Raw genomic sequence first — 26,861 nt, forward strand, 5'->3', positions numbered from 1 at the left:
TATCTTGGATAGGGCTGGTGAGGATGCACTGGCAGTGCTGACATCCAGCCCTGTGCCTGAGCCCTGCCAGAGGACAGCCTGGGGGTGCTGGCGCTGAGGGTTGTGGTGGGACTAGCTGCTTGAGAGGCTTGGAGGGGTGAGAGCCAGGCAGGTGGCAGGAAAGCCCTGCCAGGGCAGTCTTGGCTGCTGTTCGATGTGATTTTAGGGTGTTGTTAAGAGCAGTGGGCAGCACTGCATCCCTCTGAGTGCCTGCTCGCCACCGCTGTACTGGTCATTTGATAGCTTCTCGGTGCTCCTCAAAGGTATAAAATGGAGCAATGCCGGATTAGATGTACCCACTGCCCTTGGTGAGCACCGGGGAGATACGATCCTCAATCTCCCGCCTCCGACCTGCTGTCGCCCAGTGCCGTCACCACGGCAACGGGGAGAAACAGCCATCCGCATGGAAACGGCCTTGCTGTGCCCAGCAACCGACGGGGGGGAAAACAGTTCAAATGGTGAGTTGATAGAGGTGAGGGGCACCAGCACCCCTGTGACTACCAGCGGGGAGCCCTGGCCCATGCTGCTGGGCTGAACCCACATCCTGCAGGATACTGGCATGTGGGACTCCCCTCCCAAAACATTGCCCCTGTTGCAGAGCTAGCGTGTGCTCTTGCATCTGTGACCGTGAAGGATAGTTTTCATTGCTGCTGCCCTATTTTTTTGGGGCTGGTCCTGAGGTCAGGGTAAGGTCCAGATTATCTGTGCTGATACCTGCAGCAGTGTAGGTAGGTCACTGGTTCAGCCCTGACCGGTGAGTCCTTAATGCTTGTAAAATCCCTCTTTGTAAGGGAGAGGGAGCAATTGGCAGCCAAACAGGGTCTCCTGTAACATAGGACAGACAAATGTCATCTCGACAGCGTGATTGTGCAGTGCAGCCTGTCTGGCTTTGGGCAGCAAAGTCTGAGTTAATCTCTCCTCATCCTGCCTCCTACCCTTTAAATCCCCCACGGGCTTCTTCCCCAGAGAAGGCTCAGATTTGAAGGCAATGTCGGTGCTGACCCGCTGGCTCTGATAAGGGCTGGGGAGAGCAGCTCTGCCATGCAGCTGCTTGAAGCCCAGTAGAGTCTGTCCCAGTTTTACACTGGCCCTTTGGTGACTGTGCGACCACTCTTGGCTGCAGGATCACCAGGAAGGGGATCTCCCCAGCCAGCAGCACTGCTCCTTTCGGAGGGGTTTTGGTAAACAGGGCTGATTTTGCAACCATGTCCAAGGACAGATTGTTTCAGAGCATCTCCCAGTGCTGGAGCAGGTTGCTTCCCAGCCGTTGGCATTACAGAGAAGTCCAGTGGGCTGGAAGGTCTAAAGTAGTTTGCATTCCTTTGTCAGTTTGACCCTGGCAGCTCAGAAAATTGGTATTTCTATGGATTTGGCAGGTACAAAATGAAAGGCAGCATCTAGGCCTTGCCAAGGGGCTGTGTGAGAGCCACTGCTGACAAATAGGAGAACAAGTTGTTCGCCTGCAGGCTGCTGCATGAAGAGACAGGAGTCCTATTTCATCTCACCTTGGGACCTGCAGAAGGGGCTGCAGGACGAATACATGTCATTCTCCTGCTCATAGCCCCAAGTTTTATTTGTTACCTGGAGCTCTGTGTGCGATGGGAAGCCTGGCCTGTTCCTGTGCAGAGGAGCAAGGGGAGAGAGAAAGGGCCAAAAGCTGGAGTCTTTAATGATATGGCTGGGAGGGATGGTAGACATCAATCCCAGCTGCTCTGGGTTAGAGTTTGGCTTTGCAAAATGAGTTAAGTGGAAAGGCACAGAGGAGGGATTTCAGAGCCCTTGCAAGGGAAGGAAGGTTTTGAGGACTGTTGTTGCTGCAGGGAGAGGCTTTGGAAGTTTCTAAATACAGCTCCTTAGAGTGGTGAATGGAAAGCCCCAAAGAGCTGGTTGTGGTGGCAGGGAAGACTCCTGAGCAAAGCCACTCTGTGCTTCTGATGTGGGAGAACAGCAAAGGGGAGCGCATCTAGCCAGATTCTGGAGAGCCCTTCCTTGCATCCTTCTCCTGACCTGTGCTAACTCTTGGACCACAATCTGTGAGATTTTAGACTAAAGAAATGGGTGGGTTTTTTTGGTCTTTGGGGCTTTTTTATGTTGTATTTTCTCTTCATGCATTTTTCCTTCCATTTCTTTTCCCAACCCACCTTTTCATTGCCTGCATTCTTGCTTAGCATTCAGCCCCTTGTATCCAACCCTTTCTCCCTTCTACCTCCTTTTTTTTGAAAAACAAGTGCTGAAGCTGCTGCCAGGAGCAGCTATCGCGAGCAGTCGCTGTTAGGGCTCCATAGCTGCCAAGGGGTTTGGGTCCAGGTGCACTCTCAGTAGATGTGGGCATAGGAAGAGAGTTATGGACTCTGGAGGAATGAGTGCCACTGTCAAGTGGCACTACTGCAGGGGAAGCTTGGAAAGCTCAGTGGAGGAGGGGTGAGTAGTTTCAAAAAAAGGGAATAGTACTAAGGCTTGGCTCCCCTCTGCATCTCCCCAAGAGGACCCTGCAGCTCAGCTTCATCATCAGCTTGCGGATTTGGATGCTCTTAGGCTGTTCATTAGTAAAACCTTTGAGCAGTTCCTACTGTGGTTGAGTACCCATTAATGCCTCTTGAGGGGAGAGGAGAGCATTGGGAAAGCATAAAAACAATCTGAGGGTCCTTGATCTCTTTTTGGTCTGAGGGGTCATAGGCTGAGGTTGGAGGGAAAGAGGGGCTGGGCACGGATGCCAGGCACAAAAGCAGCACCATGATTATCTGCTGAAATCTGAGTGCAAAAACACCACCTGATTTGAACTGTTACTTCTCCAAGGCCCCCCGGGGGTGCTTTAGGGTTATAAACACCTACTCAGCGACCTGCTTTGTGCACTTCTCGAGCCAGGTATTCCCACACCAGAGGGAAAACCAGCAAAACCTGCACAGATGTCCCTAACAGCTGCAGCTGGGCTGCTCTAAGCCACCCCTGCTGCTACAGTTTATTAGCACTGCAGGGTCTGTTCCCTTCTCCCCCTTCTATTTGCTTGTGTGTACAGTCAGCTGTTAAAGGACACTGACATCACTTAAGGGTTTAATTGAATCTCACGAAGGGATCGAAATTGGCTGCCTGACTCTTGTCACTGAGATGCTCACAGAAGAAATAGTAAATCACCAAATCAGCAGATAAAACTGCAGCTCTGGGTAGAAAGTCGTCGTTGCTGGGGTCAGGGAAATAATTCCTCTTTGCAGAAAAATACACTATTCAGGAGAAGCCTGGGGGCTATTTTTCCAAGCCACCAGGTGCCATCCCTGTCCAAGGGAAGGGTAACTGAGTTAAACTAACTCCCCAAGGTGGTGTGCACTCAGTAAGGGGTAAAACAGACCTCAGGCAGCATTTTATCTGTAAGTCAGGAGACTATTCTGCATTTTACACAGGGATTTATAGGGATACAATGGAGAGAGGTCCATGTGCTATTTTAAAATGGAAGACAAGCCCCCAGAAAAGGCCAGGGTTGAATTCGGGATGAAGCTTTGCAACCAGTAGCAGTTTCGGAGCTTGTTTCACAGAAGAAGTCATCTTTGAGCATAGGGAATCAGAGGTTAGGAGGAAATGGAGAGAAGAATGTCCAAAAGCAATAGGGAAGCCCAAAGGGAGAGGATATGAACCTAATGAGGGTGCTAATGCTGTGGCCACACTACTGACAAGTAAAGTAATTACTGCTCAGGAGGAATGTGAGCCAGTAGAAAACGCTGTTTTCCACCCAGGCACCAAGAAAAGCAATTAGAACTGGTAAACACCAGTAGCTGACTAAAACCGGGCCCTTAATTAATAGTTTCATCTGAAGGGTAAGGAAATCATTAAGCACTATTGGTGTCTATTAATTACCTGCAAAAGGAACCACCATAGAGAGTTTTAAGGCTTCTTTCACTGTACAATGTGTGCAGGAAGGAGTGTCCAACCCCTTGCTTTGTGCTCTTGTGCCTCACTGACTGCCCCAGAGCCCTGGGATGTGCTGCAGGATAAAGAGCTCGGACTGAGCATTAAGCATGGCTTTGGGGGTGCTCCATCAGGGCAGGAGAGAAGGTGGATGAAAAATGTGACTTCAATAAGAAGCTGCACAACTCAACTCAAGCACTGTGCCAGGGAGCTCAGGGAGAGTACAGGGAGCTGGGGCTCTGGAGGACAAATATTGCAGGGTACTGTACAGATCCAGCCATTCAATCATGCAGAAGAGACTCAGCCTCTTCTGTCCAGCTCAGAGGGTGCTACAGGAATGTCAGCTGGAGGAAGAAGTAGGGGTAGCTACCAGAAGTAGGCAGGGCAGAGAGGGACATAAAGCTTCCCTCTGTATAAGCAGTGGTGATGCAGGGACAGACTTCCTAAACTCTTCACAAATACCCAAAACCCAAGAGTGTTAAGGAGTGGCCTTTACAAAGGGCACAGCCTTTGATTCTAAGTCTGGGCAAGGCAAGATTTATTCTCATTGCTTTATGACTGTTGAGTCACCCACATACTCTTCCCTGAATTTCAGAAGGACTGCAGGTCTCTTCACAATCTTATTTTTCAATTTGTTCTATCATCTTTATGTGACGTGGGCACTCCTGCATTGATGCAACTGGAGCAGCCTGTGGTAGAGAACGGTAGATTTCAGTTTTCTCAGTGTGTTAAGACAGTACATTGCTGATAAACCTGCCAGCAGAGCCTGGTGCTCCTCCTTACTCTGGGCTGGTCGCTGTGCTCGGCACAGACACCAGCCCAGCCTTGCTGTAAGCACATCACACGTGCCCTTCCCAGCCAGCTGCCTGCATTCACAGAGTTAATCTTCACAGTTTATAGCTGACCTGCCATCTTCTCCTTATAAACAGGAATATGAAGTCACTAGAAGCTCAGCTGTATTTCTGGAGCAAGGGGGAAGCTCTCCTAGTGTGTCAAAACATCTACGGAAGAGCTTCTCTTCCTTGCTGTCAAATCTGTGACAGCTCAAGGAACTTCCCTTTAAGATCACCTACCCTCCATTCAAATTCAGACAGCTGGACTAAGGTAGGGGACTCATCTGAATCTTGTTTTCTTCTCTTCTGTCAAATGCAACTCAACGGGCTCTTCTAAGCAGAGTGATTTCTTTCAAAACCTGCCGAATGCCATTCAGCCCCATGAAGGAGGTTCACTGCCTTGTTGCCATGGCACCCTTTCTCTAAAGAAGAAAAATGGTTAATTATGCAATTTAAGAAACTACAGAGGAATGACAGAAAGAGAAATAATAGAAAGGAAGATTCTGGGTTTGCAATAGAACTGCTGGCTGCTCCAAAATATACCCTGTTTACAGGTAAAATACCTGCCCAGTGCATGCTGTATGGCCCCAGGGCTTCTCTGGCAGCAGGGTTTTTGAAGGAGGTGTCCTTTGCTAGGCAGTGGGCCTCTGCCATCCAGGAAATCAATCCTGTAATCAGTTACTGCTGTTACCTTCCCTGGTTAATGCTCTAGACATATTCCCTTGGCAGAAATTCTGGGTGGACCTGGGACAGCAATAATACATCACAGACCGACGACAAGCTCCTGCTGCTTGTGGTTACACAGAGATACAGTTCAAGACTTAAGTGTTTTAAATCTCCTTGGCAGCATTTCACTGTTCCTCAGGTCTACTAACCCCTGCTTGCTTTTGCCAGGACCCCGGAAAATCCAGTTGGTGGTGCACAAGGCAGGGCCAAAGAGCCTGTAAGCACCAAACCTGGCAAGATCCCAGCCCCTTTAGACGGAATGGTGCTTTGCTTTGCCAAAAGCAGTGGCAGGCCAGTACAGCCTGGGCAAAACAAAGCACTGCAACAGATCTTTGCCAGTAATGGATCCAGTGCTCTGTGAACAGGGAGAGCTGCCTCTCACACAGCACAATGAGCTATGCGAGCCAGGGGGAAGGAAAGAGTTACCCCATGCCTTGTTTCCCAATATGTGCACTGAGAGAGGGAAGGAAGATGATGTGACCCCATGCATTTGTTTACTACAAGGAAATTGAGACCTCAGGCTCCCCTTCTAACAAGGGCACTAATGGCACAGAGGGCTAGGCAAGAGCCACATACAGTGGTAAGAGGAAGAGAGCAGTTAAGAGGCAATAATAATTCAAAATACTCCTGGGAACACAGCAGGAATGGCTGTCAAAAACCAACATTTTAATCAACAAACTTTGTAGACAAGAGGCTTCCCACTAAGGGAGCACATGTATGTCTGCTTTCACCACCAGCTTCTATCATCTGGGCTTTTAATGCCCAGGATGGTCTCTCCTCTTCAAGCTTCCCTCAGCAAGTATTTCCAGGGAGGGAGGCTTTCCAGAGTCTGTCACAGGAGCAACATTCAACCCAGTCCCTGTTGCATGGACTGATTTTGAAAGCTGTGTGTCTCTTCCAATGCCCCCTCACATTCTCCTGGCTTTCCGAGGGCGGCAGCCGTTGTGGGGAACCGGGGTGTTGTCGGTGATGGAGATCACCTCCAAACCTCCCATTGTCAAACCCTTGATGGCAGCCTGTAACAACAACACAGCAGATGACACACTGTTACCAACACACTGAACAGCATAGAAGGGAAAAAGCTCTGGGCAAAACAGTTTGGTCCCCCATCCAAATCAACTTGTTCCAGTGGTTCTCACTTTGTAATTATTTTCAAAATAAGTGACTTGTATCAGAAAACCCAGTTTAAACCTATCTGCTTCAGTTCTTTTTGCAGTGTTACCATCAGTTTTCCTCCTTGAACTGTAAGAAGTCCCAAATACAGCTTTTATGCTACCTCTAAAGTCCTACAACTCTAAATATTCTAATAATTCATTTCAAGGAACTTGAATGATGAATCCTTTACATCTCATTCAGTGATGTTAACTGAGACTAGCCTGAATTTAGAAAACATGCATGATGCCTGAGAAAATAAAATATGACAACGAAACTCCGACACCTACTTTGCGTCCCGGTCCCAGTCCTTTCACCACGACTCGCACGTGCAATACACCCTTCCCACGTGCTTTCTGTGAAAAGAACAACTGGTTAGTGTTCTCTTTGAGAGAACTGCTGCTGGCCTGGATCCCCTGGAGTCTGTCGTTCCCTTCTGACCCATTATCATAATAGTATTAAAGTAAAAATAAAGACTACTCAGTAATGGATACAGAAGACATATATGGGGATTGTTGCAGAGAATCTAGGAGCAAAGGAGGCTTGGATATAGCCATGGCAAGTTCAGGAGGACTTCTGTGCTAGACTGTCAGCTCTGCAGACAGAGAAAGCTTTAAAATCAAACTATCTGTGATCTAAAGCCAAGGCAAAAAAGGACATATCCATGGATACGTGACTGAAGTGGCAAGGGACTAACAGGGACTAACAAGGACTAACTGAAAGCTGTTTTCCCTTCCCTAATGCGGTGACTTTTTCCCTGTGACAAGTAGATTCCTTCTGGAGGGTAAATGAGAAGTGCAGGCAAGCTTTAGATTTGCTGTGCAGGAGTCCACACCTCCAGTGCAAAAATTCTAGGGGCTTGCAAATTGGAAATGAAGAAGTGCTGTACAGCACAGCCCTGCTGCCACCACGTGGAGGGAGCTCCTCTGGCTCTCTGTCTTGCTGTGTTCTGGTGCAATTAACATACTAACAACTTCAACAGTGATAGAATAAATCTGCCCAAGCACAGCTACACAGCTATTAAGAGGCTCCAATGATCACAGATTAATAGTGAAGATGTTCTCATACTCCTCTGAGTCAATCACAATAAGCTGTTGGCCAGCAATGGCACCAAACACCTCTGACATGAAAGGCTGGAGTGAATTCCACCTAATGTAGGATGAGGATTTTCAGTTTAACCTGGCCTCATTCTGCTGTACTGAGGACTGTGACATAGCCAGCCTCATCTCCTCTACCTAGACACCCATGTGGTTGTTAGAAAGTTATAATAAACCATATGTGGCTGGAAACTACATGTGCAAGGACATCACCTTCTCTGAGAGGAACTGCTGGCAGCAGCTCAGTTCTCCTGTGGCAGAGACCAAATATGAAACATCCAGCCAGTAACTACAGCCGCTTCTCAGTCCCCCCATGGTGCAAAAATTGAACTGCTGCTGATTCAGGGGCTACATTCCCAAAATGACTGAGAGATGTTCACTTAGGAAAAAAGGAGCTGTGCACAGCTCAACTCACCCTCAGGGCATTTCTAACAGCTGCTTCAAACACACTTTGTCTGTGTGCAGATGAAGCTTGGGACACTGACAGCATGGAACAGCTCTGGAATGCTGCCTGTGAGCCAGGCATGTGCCCAGGTACTGGGAGGTGGGAATCATCGGTGTGGACTCACCACAGCTGCTGCCATGGCTGCGGTTTGTGCCGCAATGGCCGTTCCCTTCTTGGCATTCTGGAAGCCTTCTGTGCCACAGGACGTGTGGGCGAGCGGCCGGCTGTCAAAGCTGACCACCTGGACGTGGGTGCTGCAGAGAGAGAGGGGCAAAGGGAGTAAGCAAGGTGGAACAAGGCTTTATGCTCATTTCTTCTCGCTCACCTTACTGTCACAGCTCACTGCAGGACTCCTGCCTCCCTTCTCCAAGCCACCCTAGCTCAGCATTCCCTTTCAAGGCATCCCACTCACTCAAATCTGCTGCAGAGCCCTCCCAGCAGTGACCTTCTGGCCACCCTACAGACCCTGAGCGAGGTGGCAGAAGCTTTCTGGATAAGGTGTCCTTTATCCAGGTACACCTCAGATCCCACTCAGCCATTTCAGACCCACCTCTCATTGCATTTTACCTCTTCTGCTTATTAAAAAAACATTTCTAGAACTTTGAAAACCTTTAGAAACAACAGTAAAGTACCACAGCAAGGATCACTGATGAAATACAATCGTCTCTCATGGAGAATATGGCAATTCTTTCAACAGCTGCACAGTGGCAGTGCTAGACCAGAAGGCTGGAAGTAACCTGCTGTTAAAGCTGTCAGCATCTGATTATTCATATCGGAATGTAGTCAAAATGTATAAAACCAATCTTATAGCTTTAAAGACATTCTAAGGACAGTAATGCCTCCTGAACAGCACTGAGGTTTGAATCAGTATCATCTTCTCTGTCATAAACACCACTTTTTTTCCTTTGCACCTTTAGATCAAAATCATGACAGGCCAAAGCACGGGTATGTCCTGAACTTTTACTGTGTGTGAGAGCAGGAATGGAGGAGTTTATTTGCTTACTTGTTGTACGTCGCTTTGATGTGCGCTATTGGGATCTCTTCATAAACCTTTCCATCCCATCTCATGGAGCTCCTCTGCAGGATTAAAGGGCTGAGGAGCAAAACAAGAGTTACCAGGCCTCGCTCTTTAAACATTACAAAGTTTTACCTCACATTGGGAAATAAAGAAAGAAGGGACCAAATCTCCGAAAGACACAAGCTGCGTTTCTGATTGAGTCAAGCCGCTCCCTCCCCTCCCTCGGCTGCAAACCCACTGGAGGCGATAAAACCTCGCAGCGAGCGGCAGATGGCAGCGCCCTCCCGGCGCGGCCTGGCCTCGGCTCTCACCTCTGCTCGGTCGCGCTCTGCTTCTCCGTCTCCTTGGCAGCCGCCCCCGCGATGTCCTGCAGCCTCGGGGGGCCGGTGCGGAGCCCGCGGCACAGGGCGGCGATGGCGCGGGCCCTGAGGGGGGAGAGAACGGCCGGTGAAGCACCTGCGCTGGGGAGGTGTGGGGACCGCGTGTAGCGATAGTGGGAAACCCCCAGAGACCCTCCTCGGTGTGCCCGCGCTCCCCACAGCCCGTCCCGCCAGCTCCGCTCACCCCCAGCCCCCCCCGAGCACCCTCTGCCCGGCCGCCGCCACGGCCGCACTCATGGCGGCGACTGCGACCGCGACCCGCGCCCCGGGAGCGGCGGCCGCGGAGCACGACGGGAGCGGGGAGGGAACATGGCGGGGCATTGTGGGATGCGAGTGATGGCGGCGCCCCTCGGGCAGCGGGCGGCGGGTCCGGCTCGGTGGGCTTGCAGCGCTGCTGCTGCTGCTGCTGCTCGCCGCCCGTGGAGGCTTTTCGGCGCGATGTGCTTGCTGAGGCTTCCCCGGATCACGCAGCCTCTGGAGAAGGAGGAGGAGGAGATGATGGCGCTTATGGGGCAGGTAGAGGGGGCTGGTGGTGGTGGGTGTTGGTGGGGAAATGGCGCCCTCGGGAATGAGGGGAGAGGAGCATCAGGGGCTGGTGGCCTTGCACACACAGTCTGATGTTGCTTCCCGAGTGCGCTGTGTGCTATTTGTACTATATTATGTGGGTGTTGGTGGTGTCCCTGTTAGGTGCTCTTGCTGCAAACAGGGAAGCCCTGCTCAACCTCAGGGAAATTCCCATTATCCTGTGTTCGCTGAGGTGGAAATAATTCAGCTTGCTAACACCCGTAGTGCTGTGGCTCAAGAATTCTTTATGTTGCCTATTTAGATAGAGCTGGAGAAAAGCCACTACTCGGATCATGAAATCCGTAAGCTGGAGGAGGAGGAGCGGCTCAAGAGGAGGAAGGAAAGCCTGTATGATGATGATGATGAACTGACTGGCAAGACGGTTATCATGGCTCAAGACCTGGAGGACAAGTGGGAACAGAAATTTCTGCGGTTCAAACCTGCTCCACGGATAACAGGTACAGGCTGAAGTTTCTGGTGGGTGAGAACACCCAGATTGTTTGCCAAACTGAGTGCAATTCAGTAGAAGGAAGGCATTTTTGAGTCTTTTTTGCTTTAAAGAGAGTCTTACTCTGTGGTAGCACCATTAGCACATGAGCAATTAACTGACAGGGAGATCAGCATTCCCACACCAAAAAAAATGTGCGTGTTCAGCTTTACCAGAGCAAAATGACAAAAATAGATGTTGTTTCCAGACAAGAGAAATGTTTGGTCACTTGGTTCCTAAGCTCTGTTTAGTTCTCTTGCTGATTTTTGTCAAGGTAGGGGTCCAGACTGTTTGCTGTAAATTCCTTCTGGACTTGAAACAGGAGTGGTTTCCAGCTGAATCCTTCGTTGATTTCCTGAGCAACTGAGAGCACTCCTGTCTAGATTTTTGTCTTGTTCCAGCTTATGTTGGTTTTTGGCAGATGCTGATAAAAAGAACATTCGAACATCACTGAACAGGAAGCTGGACAGTAACCTGATGCTTCTGGTGAAACAGAAAATTGGTAACCAGGAGCTGTGGCTCCTGCCTCAAGCAGAATGGCAGCCTGGAGAGACTCTGCGAAGCACAGCTGAGCGAGCCATGGCTACGTTTTTGGGTATGTAGTCTGCCCTGTGCTTGACCCTCCCTCTTCTTTGTCCCAGTGGTTTTCTTCCTGTGCCCTGTCTGAGAGATATTTGTCATCTGCTGTAGTGAAATTGCTTGCCACCTGCTGGGAAAAAGCATTTCATGGCAAGAGGGATGGAGCTCAGTGGGGCAGACTTTTCTGGGAAGATGCAGGGTAATCGGCTCTGTACTGCAGCATGTGGAGGGCTGGCAGAGAGCTGTGAGTTGAGATCTCTGGCTGCCACCAGCAGCAAGCAGTGCCAGGTGATCTGATTCTGGAGCATCACCAGACACCCTCTGAATGTCTGGGCTTGCTCCAGGTATATGGCTTCTCTTTCCCTCTCGGTGCCATGTAATAGCTTTTGCAGCAGATGGGTGATGATGGCAAACCCATGTGTCCTTACTTTTCACTGTGGGTTGGCAAAGCTTGGTACCCTCTCCCTCCCTCTCCCACTCTGAGAGGACTTGCTGGTTTCCAAATGAGCAGTTTCTTCATGAGAAAAGGCTCACAGTTGTCAGTATTTCTGCCACAGAGGAAACAGTCAGTCTGAACCAGAGGCAAGGAGTGGCTTATGGTTCCTTTTTGTTATACAGGAGAGCAGATACTGTTGCTGTGTGTTCTTATGTCTCTTTTTTTTCTCTTGCATTGCTGGGGTGTTGCAGGAGATCACATTCAAGCCAAAATCCTGGGGAATGCACCATATGGGATTTACAAGTATAAGTTCCCCAGGGCCATCAGGACTGAGGATAATGTGGGAGCCAAAGTCTTCTTCTTCAAAGCCTTCCTGCAGAGCACTGATTTTACCCAGACAGAGCTGAAGGCAGATTACCTGTGGGTCACAAAGAACGAGCTGGGAGATTACCTGAAGCCAGAATACCTGAAAAAAGTCGATCGATTCCTCCTGGACTTGTAAGCGACGGGCTGTGCTCCAGCAGATGGGGAAGATGTGGGACATGGCTCCAGGGAGGAGCACGGCTGCTGATTTGCATGGTCTGTGTGTATGAGATGTTAACTTGGGCTCTGGAGGATAATTTGCCTTTGCCTTATTTCTCAGTTCTTTTCACTGGCTCTGTACTGAATAAATATTAAAACTTATACTCGGAAGTGAAGCTTTCCTGAGGGAGTTCTTTGCTCTTGTTGAATCCTCCTCCACCTCTTCTGGAAATGCATGTTGTGATCTTTCCCTCTCCCAAGAGTGTGATTCCCTGGGGTTGTGGTACCCAGGAGGCTTGCTTTCCTCCCCAGACTCCTGTCACAGGCTCAAGCTCAAATGTTTTCTCCTTGCAGTGGCTAATGCTTGTCTCTGGTACCTGCTGTCTGGTAAGAGCAGCACTGGAGGGTTGTCTCTGTGTCCAGATGAGAACAAACCCTCATGGACACCAGCCAGGGCAAGGTGGGTTTCTGGGGAGAATGAAAGCTGGGATATTCACAGCTTACTAACATTTAATCTGCATTGGAGCTGCCTCTGGCCTCAACTCGATACGCAGCGGCTGTGGAGGACATGGATCTGTGAGAAATAGGCAGCAGCTCATTCTTCAGACGAATGCTGATTTTCCACCCACACTGCCTCCCCTTGAGCCTCAACAGACACTGAAGGAGGGTAACAGCAGCAGCAGCAGCAGCTCCCTGTCTGGGCTGGGAGGCTGTTCTAGAACAGGAAGGCTGTTATAGCATTACTGTGTTGTGGGAGCAGCCTCAAAGATGTTTGTAGGGATTTCTCAGCTCCCATAACCACTGCATTAGGCCAGCACTGTTAACCCAGCCCAGCTGGGTCTGCCTCAGGAAGCCTGACCCTGTTATCCTGATTTATTTATTAGAAGATCTATCCTGGGTTTGTGTGGTGCTACCTCACCCCTCTGGGGCCAGTTCTGTTCCTGGAAGTTTTTTCTGGTTGTAAACGTTGCTGTTTGGTAGTCGGAGTGCTGGCTGGACCTTGCAGGGAATCAGCCTCCTCCAGTGGCAGGGAGAGAGGGAGGAAATAGCTGTTGTTAATCATCCAGAGAGACTTTGGCCTCCAGAGGTGGAACTGGAGATTGCTCTATGTATTTTGTCAATCCTTTGGGAGCTGTTGAGCTGCAGGCCTCAAATTAAAGCTATCCTTAATCATTCTGCAAGCCATCAGGGTAGGGAGGGAGCACATCAACCTTGCATTTTCTTACACTGGACAGTTTGGGAGCTGCAGGTTTCCCATAAATTACCAACAAAACTGTTCCTGGAGGCACCCTTGCAGGCCTGGCAAGGAGGCTGAGTCTGCAGCAGAGTTCAGTGGCAACTTTTCATATGTGCCTGAAAAACTGTAGATACTTTGGCTGCTCTCTGAGGTCAGCACTATTGCCTTCTCCAGGACTGGAAGCTCCTGAGTGGGGAGAGGTGAGTCCTTCCCCTCAGGTTGTTCCCCACCTGGGGGGCTGTGGGTGCAGTCAGCACAGGATTAGGCTTTTCTCTGCTACTCTTGTTTCAGGCTGTCACTGGCTCCATAGGACACAGGCTTAGGGCATTCCCTTTGCCAAGGTCTCTACCCCATTTCCCATGCCAAAAGGAGGTTTTTGCTGGAATAAAACTTTTAAAACATCTAAAATGCTGTTTAATCAGTGCTTATTTGTCCTCAAAAGCATGAGCACAAAAGAAAGAAAAAGCTGTACTGAAAGCTTTTTTTGATTTTTCCCTACAGTCGATTTTATTTAAAAACCCTCAGCCAGTTTCTGCAAACAATCCCAGATCCTTCAAGTTGGGCCCTTTCCCACATTTCTTGTGTGTGACCTGTTTTCTTCTCTAGCCTCAGTGAGAGGGAAGGTAGGAGGATATCATGATGGTTTCCTAGAGGATGGTTTGAGCTCTTCTCACTTCCTCTGCTCCCAGAGTCCTGCAGTAGGTCACAGCAGTAGGCTGTTCTTTTCCTTTGGGAGCTTGGTGGCTCCACACAGTGCAAACCTATACCCATCGCTGTACTTGTATAAGCCTGAGCAGGCAGGCTGGTGTGATGTATTTTGCTGATAGCCACTGAAAGAGTAGCACAAAACCTTTTCTGAGAGGGCAGAAGAAAGCTGTCATGTCATGGCTGGCTGAGAGCTGCTGCAGCCAGGTGTGCCTCCTGCAGTCCAGCACAAAGAGCTGGGGGAGGATTTCACTTGTGTTGAGCATGAAACAAAAAACTCCCCTTGAGAAAGCAATGGAGACCTCTGTGAGTCTTTGCCTGGGTGTAGAGAGAGGCTGGAGCTTGTTTGCACCCAGAGCCTGGAGGGTTTTTTTCGCCTTGGCAAAAGCCTCCTCACGTGAGATCTCCCTACCAGAACCTGAAGGTGTAGCAAGTGCTTGTGAAAGGCATTGAATTTGCTGTGGTGCTTCAGTGCAAGGCACAGTCAGATCAATTGAAGAGCTCTCCTGTGAAGTGTTCACAGGAGAGAGGAGTTTTGGAAAGGACCTGTGACTCCTCGCTGAGAGCAGCAACGTGGGGCTCATCTAAGGAGTCCAGTGTAAGATCAGTGCTCCCAGGCTGGCAGCAGAGTGTTACCTTCCCCTGACTGTGCACACGGGGGGAGGAAGCTGTGATGTGGTCAGACCGGGGGGCTTTCTGCTCCTCAAGGCCAATTTTGGCACAGGACGCTTCCATTCATGAGGGTCATACACAAAAGCCAAATCCTTTCCCCCCTCCCAGGGGGAAGGAAGCATCTCAAATGCCCTTTCCCTGGTGTGATAGAGTCCAGCAGCTGCTGCTAAAAGTTACCATGAGCAGAAACAAATGGAAGGATCAATTGCAACCTAAAACACCAGCCTTTAAGCATCTAAGCCGTTGCTTAAGCCATCATGTTAGAAGAGGGAGATCAAGGGTTTTTTGTGGCGTTGATGCTAGTACTCCCCTCCAGTGGAGGAGAGATAACAAGTGCTAATAAAACTGCTTTTCAACTTCACAGATAGTTTTTCTCTACTTCTCCTACAAAATCATTCCCTAGCTGACATCCCTCCCTGTCTATGTGAGTTTTGGGGGTTAGTGCTCACATGTTCTGTGAACTGTTCAGAACTGCATGCTTTCCCACATAATGGGAAGCTGCTGTTTGTTGCTCCTCCTGGCTGGCCCCGAGCAACCAAAGGCTTCAAAATGGAGAAGATAAATACGTGTGGAGCCAGGAGAGGCTGTTGGAATCACAGGCTATGTGACTTACTGTTCTCTGAAAACCTGTAGGAGGGGAGCTGCTGTTTTTCCCAAACGCAGCTGTGAGCTTGTTCCAGCAGGGAGAGCTGCTGGGTGCAGGGAGAATCTGTGGTATCCCTCACTGCTGGGGCAAGGGGTGGGCTGGCTCAGGGAAGGTGGGAGTTATGCTGTCCCAGCTGGTGTAGCCTTTGGGCTTGCTCCCTGTCGTGGAGGATGAAGCATCTCCAACAGCATCAGTCACTTTGCCTTTGTTCTGTTCAAGCTCCTGTGCTTGTGTTGGAAGGGATCTGTGTCTTTGGAGGGAATTTTTCTAGTAGTGCCTGGGATTTCTGCAAGCACTACCCTTTCCTGCTGTGCTCTGCTGCCTGCAGGGGATGCAGCATGGGGTGCTCTGCTCATGGCAGCCCAGAGACCCAGCAGAAAGTTGTGTGGAAAATCTAGTTGAGATCAGCAGTGGCATGAGTGGATTCTGTCCCATCCTTTTGTTTTCAGGACACATTTTACCTCCCTTTTCTTTTGAAATCACCCCTGTGGGTTGGCATAACCAACATGCTGGAAGGATGCAGAGTGGGGCAGGCAGAAGGCAATGCTTGAGTGAATCTCTACAAAGGTAAGAATGGATATAAAAGAAGGGGTGCTGCTGGGAAACTTGTACTCAGGGTAAAATTACCCCAGAAACTTTGTTCATAATACCCAATCCTTGACACCAAGTCCACGAAAAGGAAATCCAGGAATTTGTGAGGTGAGTATGAAATGCTGACAGCGGGAACGTCCTTCAGACAGTTCCAGCTACAGCTTTCTGTCAAGCCTACTTTTCCCTAACAGATCTTGTTGGGACTTCATAGGCAATGCTTGGAGACCCAGGGGCATTTTTCAGTTGAAATATGAAGGGTTGTTCAGCAACATAAAAATGAAGCTTCTTCAAAACCGAGGCAAGGCAACAAAGCCCTTATGCATGGTGTACAAGGCTTTAGGACTCATTATCACAGGCCACTCCAGAAGCGGGACAGTGTGCTGGCAGGACCTGGCCCTTTACCTGTCTATCGTGAACTTCCAATGTCATAACTGGCTGAGGCAGAAGTTTAGAAAGAGATTTTTCACTGAGCAATTTGCAGTTTAAGCTGATCTCTGATGGAATTTAAGGTGAGAGCTGATGTCGAAGGCAGATTATCTTCTGAGAGGCTGCTCTGCCTCTCAAGCATCTGGGCAGAGGGAAGCTGGGGACACTGGGACACAAGGCATGGGCCAGCACTGCTGCTGGGAGGGCGGTGAGCGATGCCAGGGGTGAGTGTGTGCTGCTGTCCTGCTCCCACCACGTGCTGCCTGCCTGCTTTCTGCACTCTCTCATCTATCAAAGTAATTATGACCATTACATTTCTCCTTTCAGGTTTTACCTTCCCAAATGTTATTCCACAGCATTAAACCTGTGGGGCGAGTGAATTATTGGGGGAAATAACTGGATATAATCCAGGTTTAATGGGCACGTAGGAAAACCACACTGGGTTGGGAGGGTGGCTCAGCCAGCATCCTGCTTCTGCAGGCAAATAGAAATTTATCTTGATGTGTGTATATCTCTACTTTCGTGATCTGTGAGCTCTTAATAATTGGTTTGGTGACCTGCTGGCAGTGTTCTCTCTCTGTAGGGCTTTCCCCAGTCCCCAGTTAATATAATGGGTCACAAATCCCATTTACTTTTGAATTCTGAGTAATCCTTTTGTTAATGTCGCCTATTGCTTTTCTGGAAGCATTGGAGGAAATGAGAGCCATGTGCTAATCAGTCAGTCTGGTTCTGTGTGTTTGGAAGCTGCTGCCCTGCTCTGCCTGCCTTTTCCAAATGCCCCATGCAGCCCTACTGTGTCAGACCCAATGCCCCACTCTGCAGAACAGCAACTGCAAGAATTCCCAAGCTGTGCTACTACCAAATGGCACGGGCTGCAAATGTTGGGATGAGCTCAAGGGAAGCAGTGGCATGCCATAGGGAGTGGGCAGCCAAATGATAAGAGCCTTGGAGAGGAGGGAGGCTGGGCTTTTGGGGTGTCTGATCCCACCAGTGCCCTGTGTGTAGGGGCAGTGAGTTCCCCATTTCAGGGGGTGGGTCGGGTGACTGCTGGATGTGGTGCCTGTGGGGAGCCACTTTTCTGCTCCACCAGCACTCAAAGCTCAACATCCAGTCTCGTCCCTGCTTAGGGATGTGGTGCAGCAGACGGTGCCTTCCAGCAGCGTGCTAGAGGCTCCTGAGCTAGCAGGGGCTGGAGGCAGTGAGCAAGGTGGACATACCTGTCCCACATCCTTCTGGATTTCATACCCCTTCATTTTCTCTGCCTGAAAGCAAGAGTATAGTGAGCTGTAGGTGTCTTGCCTGCTCTCTCCTGCCTTTGTGGGCAGGTAGGTATCAGAGCCCTTTCAGAGGGGCAAGAAGCTGCCAGGCACCCCCTAAGGTGAACACAGGTATATCCCTACTGAAGGAAGGGGAGGGAGAACATTAGCCCCCCAGATTGCCTGAGGAACTGTAAACCACTCCAAAGCACCTGCTGTTGGTGCTAACCCAAAGGCTACAAGTGGTTGGTAGGGACTGTGTTCCTGTTGAAATGGTTGCCCATGGATTGAACCGGGCAGGAAACTCCAGTGGTGTGTCCAAGTGCCAGAATATCCCAAGTCACCAAGTCAGTGTTTCTTGATTACTTTTGTTTGTTTCCTGATTCTCTGTAAGTTTTCAGTCTCCTGCACAGCTGAGAAGCCTCACCCTTCACACCTTTACCTCGTGCTTCCATTCCTGTCTCTATTTTTAGCCTGTCTGTGGCATTCTTCACACAATGCCTGTTTGCACCGCTTTGATCGGAGCTGCTGACGACGGCAATGTGACCTTGAAGGTAGCGGCGTGCAGCGAGGAGAGACACGTTGTATTTAGTGAGCTCCTTGTAGCCAGGCATCGCGTCACAACCCAGGCAGGCACACACAGCATCGCCTCCCCTCACTCCCATGCTGTTTTCACTGACAGGTCCCACCAGGATTTGGGCTATTTGACTCCAAACTCCTCTCCCTGGCCCTCGCCCAGACTGAGGAACACGGTAGGCAACTATCATCACTGGTAGCTTGATGCTTGAATGTCACTGGCTCTAATTTAAGACCTAAATTCCCCCGAGGATGGAGGTGGATGTCACTTGCTGCCCATGTAACAGCTCGGTGCTAGGCACTAGATGGCAGGCAGTGACTGGGAAATCCTATCTGTGGAGTTTTACTTCCCTTTCCCCTTAAAATCACCTCCTCCTCTAGCTCTCGCATGCTTCAACGTGGGAACCTGAAGCATGGAATAAGGATCAACAATTTTTAACTGCTGTGCTCAAGCTTATACCTTGCATGTTGAAGGATCCCAGTGATTGGCAGACAGTTGTCTTTGCTCCACTGAGGCTTGACAAGTAGCGAGAGACTCCAAGGAATCTCTAGTGCAGAGAAAAGACACAGGGAGCAGGTAGGCAGCATCTGAGCCTGGAGGGTGGATGGCAGGCAGGTTGTGAGGGCTGCCCAGGGCTCTCTGTGAGGGTTAGGGAGGGATGGAAGTGCAGAAGGGTTGCATCCACAGGGGGTAAGGATAGGGGCAAAAAATGATTGTGGGTGTTTGACATAGGCAATGAGAAGTTAAAAAATCCCTGAGGATGAATTTCCTATAACCCTGGTTGTGCAGCAGTTGCTTTGGAGAGGGCAGTGGAAGTGTTTCCAGCAGTGTCCAGGTTTCAGCTGGATGCTGTCCCTCACCTTGCAAGAGGAAAGGTGGTCACCAGACCCTGGCTGTGGAGTTCAGTCACCAGGGAGGGCCTGATCCTGTTTCCAAGGTGGCACGGCATGCCTTTGATTTACTTGGGTTGGGCTTTGGGCGTTTATCCCCAGAAGTGCACACAAAAGTACTTACCTAGAAGAATATATGTATCCCCCTCTTCTACCCTAGTGGTACAGCATGGGCTCCTATGCACTTCGAGGAGGCAGGAGTGGTAAAATCCCTCCTCTATTGGTCAGAGGTCTGAGTTCAGCTGTCCCTGGGCCCTGCTATGTGCTGGTCCCACCCCTACAGAGCTTAGGGCAAGACAGCCCATGGTGCTGGATGCCTGGCTGTCCTGTTCGCGGGCACGAGCACAGAGCTGCAGCCCCTATGCCACACTCTGGGTGTTGTAGGTCCCCTGTAAGCACCTTCCAACAAAAAGGGGATTATCTATAGCTTGTTAGAGTCCTTGCAGGAAGGGAGAATAAGGCTCTTTGCTCTGAAACGTTCTCTTCCCTGGGATTACAAGATAATGCATATGAAACGACATTAGCTCAGCCAGGTTTATGGATTATTTGAAAATCAAATTCTTTTAATCTCATCCACCATCTGGCACCAGCATAACAGCCAGCAGCCAGCTCACTGCTGCTTCCACTCTGACTGTGTTAGAGTGACTGGAGTATCAGAGCTGGCGAGGGGTCACCAGGATCCCTGGCCACCACTGTGCATCCTGGCACCAGCACCCAGGCCAGCCTTGTCCTGATTTCTTCACAAGACAGTGTGGAGGTAACAGGTCTCTAAGGAACTGAGGCTGTCCTTGGTGTGCACTGGGAATGAACAGGCAGACTGGGGATATGTCACCTCTGGTGGCTATGTGACCATGAGTCTTGAAACCAGAGGGATCCCCTGGCCTTGGATAAAGGTTATGATCAGAGCAGGGGATCTGCCAGTCTCAGTGACGTGACTTGCAGTGATCTCCTGGCTGGGCAGGGAGGCATGAGGGCACAGGAGTTTGTAGGATGCTGATGCAGAGCTTTTTCAAAGGAGTTTGTGTTTCCCCTTGCATATTAATTGGAAGCTACCAAGGTGCATCTGGGCTCATTGATGGGGCTGGAGGGTCCCATGGATACCAGGGAGCCAGTGACAATTCATACTGTTTATGAGGGGCAACACAAGCAGGCACGGTGTCCTGGAGGAGCAGGCTCCTGGAAGAGCCTGTCAGAGGTGCAGCACTTGTGAAGCACCACCATGGACAGCACCACAAAGGCCAATTTGGCTCACAGGTCAGGGAACAGATGGGACTGGAGAGTGCTGAGGCATCACTATAGGAAGTTGGAGCTACTGGAATTGGGGACTTGTGAATGAGTGAGGGGTGTGTGCTGGGCTCTGTTGTCCCCACTCCAACCCCACAGCCAATTTTTCAGATGTGAAGCCAGCTGGGCTGCAGAGCTGCTTGGTTCTCCTGTTTTTGGTTTCTGTGCTGAGCCTCAATACAACAATCTATCTTCTCCTGTCTCCTCCAGAATGCTTCTGTACCTACTACCAAGGAGCACTCTAATCTCAGTACCCATTTAACATGAATAAAAACCCTTCTGGGACAATAGGTCACGGTTATACAATTTAGCTCAAGTAGAGAAAAGGCCTTTATAGCTGTGAATACATGAATACTTAAAATATATATATAACATTGGTTAACATCAGGACTTATAAGCATAATATATATATATAGCACTGGGCTAACAGTCCATGCCTTGACTCCCTCCACGGAAGGCTGTAGCTGTTCTGCCTGTCAGCTCTGTCCCAGTGGCTCTTCATGGCTGGAGTCACATTTTACCCCATTGCCTGCTTTTGCTGGGAGCTCAGGACGGAGAGCAGCTGTTACAGACAGAGGGAGATTGTGGAGGGAGTTCTGCAACTGGTGCTCAGTGGGGATCAGGATGTGAGAGGTGAGGACACAGCACCTCTGCCCATAGTTGAGGAACGGCACACAGAACCAGGTTGGTAGCTCCCAGGATTTTTGTGCCCTGAAGATAGTTGCATGCAAATAAAAAAAGAAAAACAATAAGAAAAAGAATGAATAGCTTTAAAGAAAAGAAAGTGTCATTTCTATAGGTAATTAATTACTATTTATAAAATGGCACCATTGTCTGTGTCATTAGAACTACTTGGTTTTCCAATACACTGTAGTTTTAATTAAACAAGTCCTTAGATTCTTTTTTTCCTGCTCCTTTGAAACACAAAGTAATTTTTTTATTAGTGCCAAAGAATAAATTAATTGTGTAATTAGTGACTATTACTTTGTCACTCCTGGAAGGGTTATTTCCAGGTTGTTTGCATGAAGTGGCTGGAGTGGTTATGAAATGTTGTTTGATACCAAGACTCCCTGGAAGCAGCTGTCCATGGCTGGGGATGCTGGTGAAAGTGGGGATGTGGCAGCAGTGGGACACAATCGTCAAGAAGGGGATGAAAAACTCTGCCAGGGCTGGATGGAGGAGGCTGTCAAATACTGCTGGTTATTCCCTTGCTTACTTGGATGCCTGTGAATAAATGTATTTCATTTTGATGCAGAAATGCCCTCTAGAAGGCATCCTCAGACCCTCCAGAAAGGAAGCGAAGTGACAATGAAGCTGTGGCTGCTTCCTTGTACTCCCCCTGGTAGAGGTGAGGGAGAAACCTCAGAATGGGATTTTCAAGCAAGCACCACTCCAATCATTACAGGGGCTGGGAGCTGGTGGGCATGACATGTCATTCCCCTACCCCACCATGTGTAGGGCACACTGCAGATTCCAGGCGGGAAGAGGGGAATTTAGCATGCAGCTAGTGATAGGGTCTTAATAGATCTGCACTTATTATTTGGAAAAGAAAATCAGGATTACAGGCTTATGAAGGATTAGTAAGCATGAATGTGTATTGCTGCATATACTGCTCCTTTTGTAAACCCATTGTGTCATTAGGCTGATATAGAGTTATACCATTACTAGCATGACATCAGTGTATCAGATAGTCTTGATTAGAAGATCCAGCAGCCGTACTGAAGAAAACAGGGCATTCCCACAGGCCTGCTGATCCTTCCCTGTTTGTACCCTGTGGTTTGGCTGCGAAACCCTGTTGATTTTCAGGCAGCATCAACACCACCAGTAGGACAGACACCTTGTGAGCACTGGCCCACCTCCTGGGGCCTGTCAAAATGACCAAATTTAGGCTTTTAGTGTTTCAGCTGCCCTCTTCTGCAGGTTTCAAAGCAGCAGCAGGAAAGTGGATACATGAGGATCCTCAAGTGTCTGTGCACTGTTATAGTGGTGGAGAGAGATCTTGGACTGCTCAGAGGAGCTTGGATCACTCATGGATATATTGCAAGGGTCTTTCAGTGTGGCTGAAACTCTGCACTTCTGGTTTTAGCTAAAATAAAAAAAGATCCTTGCAAAGGTGGTGTGTCTGTTGGCTTCAAGTACTGCATGCTCTCAAGAGCAGTAGCTGCCAGGTCTTGGCTCTTGGAGCTACCTGGAGATGTTAAGAAATCGATGCAAACATTGGAAGCTTCAGGACCCTGCCTCTACTTCATAGCCTGCAAGTCTTGACCCCACATGGCTGTCAAGATGGATAACTTTAGCAAACCCAAGTCCTTGGCTCTAGGCTTCCCTAGAGCTGGTCTTTTTAAGTAGAGATGTGCTAAGCAGTAAACTGGGATGGGTGAGCAGGGAACTGAGTGGTTATGAAACGTCAGAGCCTCTGTGTGAGTGCAACTTAGGATTTTTACTAAATATTTTCCCCCTTAGTTTAAACTATTGTTTTTTTCCAGGGAAATATAATAAAAGCTCATGTGTTTCTAACTAAATGACAGCCTGTGCTTAGTAAACAATCCAGGGTCCAGTTTGAATGGGATCCCTGTGTTGATGTTTCTGGAAATCAAATAACAATTGAACTAAGGCAGCTTGTTCCTGGAGCTGCCCAGAGCAGTCTGCTGATGGAGCCAAAGGGATTGAGAGCCACTGGATCATCTGGGTCTGCAGGCAGCTCTGTGGGACAGTAAGAGGTCCTGGCTCCTTTCCCTGCTCTCTGTCAGTCAACTGTCACTGCACCAGACAGCATCCCAGGAATGATCCCATGAGCTCCATCCATGGCTCCCGTTAGCACTGCTGCTCTCATACTTCCTGCTTCTCCATTTTCCTTTGAGGGTGATTTCAGCAAAGAAATTTGACTTTTCCTGCTACTGTGGTTCACAAAATGCTTCCACCTAAGCAAATCTCACCTCTGTGCTGGGATGGAGAGCATCTCTTCAGAGTGGGTAACCTGTTGCTGCTGGGTATACTGGTCCCTTGGGCAGCCACTTCCATTTTGCCTCCTCTTCTTGTTGTATGTTCCCATTCACTGATCTCCTGCAACACCACTTGCATTACTGACACTTTGGACTTGAACTGGGACCAATTCCCTTCTTGTCCTGTCAGGGTCTTGGAATATCTGAAAAATTGTGTCCATTTTTTTCTCTCAATTGGAGTGTATACCTGTGAGGGTTTAGTTATTTTTTTTTCCTTGTCCATGTTTAAAGTTTCTTTTGGCCATAATTTCTTTTTGTGATGTAAGTGTTCTGACAAACTTGACCCTACGCTGCAGAGCAGTTCTGCATGAATGATTCAAGTAGGTCAAGCAATCTTTTTTCTCTGCTTCTTTCCCCTGAAGTGAAAAATGACCCTACAACCACAAACCTGGTGCGTAGAACCTGGTGCACACAAGAGACCCTACAATAACAAACCAGTGTGCACACAGCCCGCTGCTGATGAGCGCTGACATGGTTTCAGAGGTACTGATGCTCCTGCTGATGTGTCCTTTCTGAGGGCATCAGCGTCAGCAGCCCTGTTAGCTGTGAAACGAGGAGGATGACTCATGAACCGCACGGACGCAAGCGGTGTCAGTACCTTGATGGTCCATTGGGTTTCTAACCTGCGTCAGCAAAATAAGGGGTGAAGAAGGAAAACAGAATGACAACCGAACCTGAATTTGAGGGGGAGAGGGCAGGTGATATGGAAAATGCAGCTCCCTCTGAGCCCGTGTCCCCACATCTTACCAGACACAAGCTGCAGGGACACTCAGCTCCACAGACCGTCAGGAATGGACTGTTGCTGTCATTCATAGATATTGGAAATATTGACTCTGGACACGCTCTCCAATGGGCTCCAAGTTTCTTACTCTGCCGAGAGCCTGAGAACATCTTCCCTATCTCTCTCTGCAGAGGCTTTTGGGGGACTGACTCTTGTGGGCTGACACCTCGGTACGCCTGATTTTGCCATGAATATTGTGTCTGCAGGTGCAACAAACCCTCACTAAGTCAAAGCCAGAAGCAGATTGAAGTGCTTAAAAGTCCTGAAGCTGAGCAAGCATATGAGAAGGCTGGTCAAAGCAAAATTAAGATGCTGTGAACCCGGTTCGGATGATTAATGGCTCTTTTTATATGAAGATGTTCAGAAACTGACATTTACTGAAGAAATGAGAGTGAGGTCTTTGAAATAAAGTAGGAAGACTTGTTTGGGTTTTTTAATAAAAAGATGTGTCAGCCAATACAAACAATTAAAGATTCCTAGGTGTCTCTCCCTGCTTGCAATCTGTAACAGAAGAAAAAATCATGGTGAGACAAATAGCTTAGTCTGAGTTGAGGGACAACCAGACTGAAGCATCACTTACAGCTTAGGTGTGGCCTTCAGGAAGTGCTGAACCAGCCCATTCTCACCTCAGGGTGCTGCCCTATGTGCCCTTGACAGCTTTCTGAGCTTCCCACAGCTGCAGGGGCAGGAGACACTGAGATGTCAAGAGACAATCTCAGTGACCACCTCTACCAGCAGCCCAGCAGGCACCTCTGCTCAGCCTGGCAGCAGCTCCCAGCCCATCCCACCCTCATCAGCAAGCAGAGCAGTCAGCATCAGCAGCCTCAGCACTCACCTACATACCTGCATTCTTTAAGTCTCCCCCCATCCCTTCCTCCATCACCACTCTAAGTGTGGGAAGCAGCCTGGGAAGCTGGGGGAGTCATATCTCCCCAGATGTTCTGGGATCAACAGTGCTACCCCAAGAGCAAATCTGATATCATAAGTGTGTAACGAATTGGGCTGTAATGATTTTAAAAAACATGTCTTTTAAGGCTGGTTGTTGATGCCCCAGCTTGATCTTAGAAAGGGTTTCACAGTTCCTAGAGCAGAAATCCAAGTGAGCACTCTGCATCTGTTTATCATGCAGAGGAGTAAAAAATGGCTCTTTTTCCTCCTGGGTCCCATGTGGATCTACAGCACTGGGGTGAAGAAGAGTGGGAACAGAAAAGAAGAATCCTCTGTTTCATCCCACCTGCTCTGTGATGGTGACTTGCCCCGAAGAGTTTCAGGAAAATCCTGTGTAAATGGAACATAAATGTTTTATGAATTCAGCCCTGGTGGAGTAAATTAAAGGGTCATTAATGGCCTCATTAAAGAGCTTTGCACTTTGTTCTGAATTATGAAAGCTATCATGCAATGTTAAACTAAATGGAGTTTTCAGTGAGATTTTAAAACTCTTTAACTAGTTCCTTCTCCCCCTCTGTCTCTCTCTATTATTTTCTTCCCCTCTTTTTTTGGTTTCTGAGAAATGTCTTTCGAGGGAGCTGCCTGTAGTGCTACAAACTAGATTTCAATTATAAATCTTCTTATGCTTCACTAATTGCCCAGAATTTTTCTTGAGAGCTGCCTGAGGTTAATGCTGATGAAGAAAGATCCCTTTTGTCTTTCCTTGAAATGGTGCTTCCCTCCCCCACCTCTGATGAGACCTCAAGCAGGGAATTACCTATAATGACACCCAAATGGGAAGTGGAGAGCTGCCATAGGGGAAGAAAGACAAGTTTGCTGTGGCTTTCCCTTGGATAGATGGGGAGAAGCCTTTGGCACTTCCAGCATCTCCCAGTGTGGCTCTTGGTGGACTCCAGCAGCTTTCCCTGTCTCTGGCTTCATCAGCAGCCCAGACTACCCTTTCCCCTTCTAGGATATCAGCTAGTGCTCAGTGGGGTCAAGGAGGCATAAGAGCTCATTCTCAACAAGTTCCAGCCAACATCACTAAAAACCAGTAAATGTAAGGACATTTCTGAGAGCTGTAACTGCCACAGCATCTTGGCTACCATCACAGGGTCCTCAATCCCCACCCCAGGCTTGGGAATGAGGAGTGCTGAAGCCCTTTCTGGAGCATGGCAGTGACTCCATATAAAGATCCATTTTTTGCCTTTTTAAGTGTTGCTATGGATAAGCAATTGCCAGGTTGTTTAGGATCAGGAGCTTGCTGAGACAGCACATGCCCTGGCCAAATTGATGGCCAAAGGGACTGCGTGTTGGGGGGCCAGGTCCTGCCACTACAGCTGGGACAGGGGCACAGGAGATATGGGCAGTGTCCCCAAGTGTTCAAGCATAGTGCCCTTGGAGATAAAGACTTTGAAATCCATATCCAGGAGTCGACATCTTCACTGCAATTGGGTGTATGGGAATAAAGAGCCATCCTCTGGTCACCTCCCTGCCCTTCCCCAGAACTGGGGGATACTGGGAGCCCCACATCTCAGTGCAGAGAAGGGGAGACCCCTGTGTCTGGGGCGAACAGCATCTTGCTTGAGGTCCAACTGCACTGCTAATGTGGGCAGAAATTGTTAGGCAAAACAAAAACCATTGATTTGCCCCAACTTTTCCCCCCCCCACAACTATTTCACCACAAGAGAA

General features: G+C 49.1%; 2 protein-coding genes across 2 annotated transcripts; one reads left to right on the forward strand and one right to left on the reverse strand.

Annotated features, from left to right (window-relative positions):
- Window positions 1–6,140: 6,140 nt before the first annotated feature.
- MRPS11 (mitochondrial ribosomal protein S11) lies at window positions 6,141–9,857 on the reverse strand. Its single transcript, XM_064669018.1, has 6 exons — window positions 9,772–9,857; window positions 9,519–9,632; window positions 9,193–9,282; window positions 8,314–8,443; window positions 6,938–7,003; window positions 6,141–6,511 (listed from the first exon to the last, which is right to left on the reverse strand). Exons 1-6 carry the CDS (start codon window positions 9,822–9,824, stop codon window positions 6,404–6,406), a joined length of 561 nt encoding a protein of 186 aa, XP_064525088.1. The 5' UTR covers window positions 9,825–9,857; the 3' UTR covers window positions 6,141–6,403.
- On the forward strand, window positions 9,850–12,346 carry MRPL46 (mitochondrial ribosomal protein L46). Its single transcript, XM_064669019.1, has 4 exons — window positions 9,850–10,103; window positions 10,414–10,609; window positions 11,060–11,233; window positions 11,905–12,346. Exons 1-4 carry the CDS (start codon window positions 9,897–9,899, stop codon window positions 12,153–12,155), a joined length of 828 nt encoding a protein of 275 aa, XP_064525089.1. The 5' UTR covers window positions 9,850–9,896; the 3' UTR covers window positions 12,156–12,346.
- The last annotated feature ends 14,515 nt before the right edge of the window (window positions 12,347–26,861 follow it).

Source organism: Pseudopipra pipra, chromosome 12, assembly GCF_036250125.1.
Source record: "Pseudopipra pipra isolate bDixPip1 chromosome 12, bDixPip1.hap1, whole genome shotgun sequence".
Classification (NCBI taxonomy): Eukaryota; Metazoa; Chordata; class Aves; order Passeriformes; family Pipridae; genus Pseudopipra; species Pseudopipra pipra.

Excerpts from the sequence above, each read along its gene's own strand:
- MRPS11 (XM_064669018.1), bottom strand. The coding sequence starts at position 9,824 with ATGAGTGCGGCCGTGGCGGCGGCCGGGCAGAGGGTGCTCGGGGGGGGC. Across the intron at positions 8,444-9,192 it reads ATCAAAGCGACGTACAACAA|CACCCACGTCCAGGTGGTCA; the intron begins GTAAGCAAATAA and ends CTCTCTCTGCAG. Across the intron at positions 6,512-6,937 it reads GACTGGGACCGGGACGCAAA|GCTGCCATCAAGGGTTTGAC; the intron begins GTAGGTGTCGGA and ends TTGTTGTTACAG.
- MRPL46 (XM_064669019.1), top strand. The coding sequence starts at position 9,897 with ATGGCGGGGCATTGTGGGATGCGAGTGATGGCGGCGCCCCTCGGGCAG. Across the intron at positions 10,104-10,413 it reads TGATGGCGCTTATGGGGCAG|ATAGAGCTGGAGAAAAGCCA; the intron begins GTAGAGGGGGCT and ends TTGCCTATTTAG. Across the intron at positions 11,234-11,904 it reads AGCCATGGCTACGTTTTTGG|GAGATCACATTCAAGCCAAA; the intron begins GTATGTAGTCTG and ends GGGGTGTTGCAG.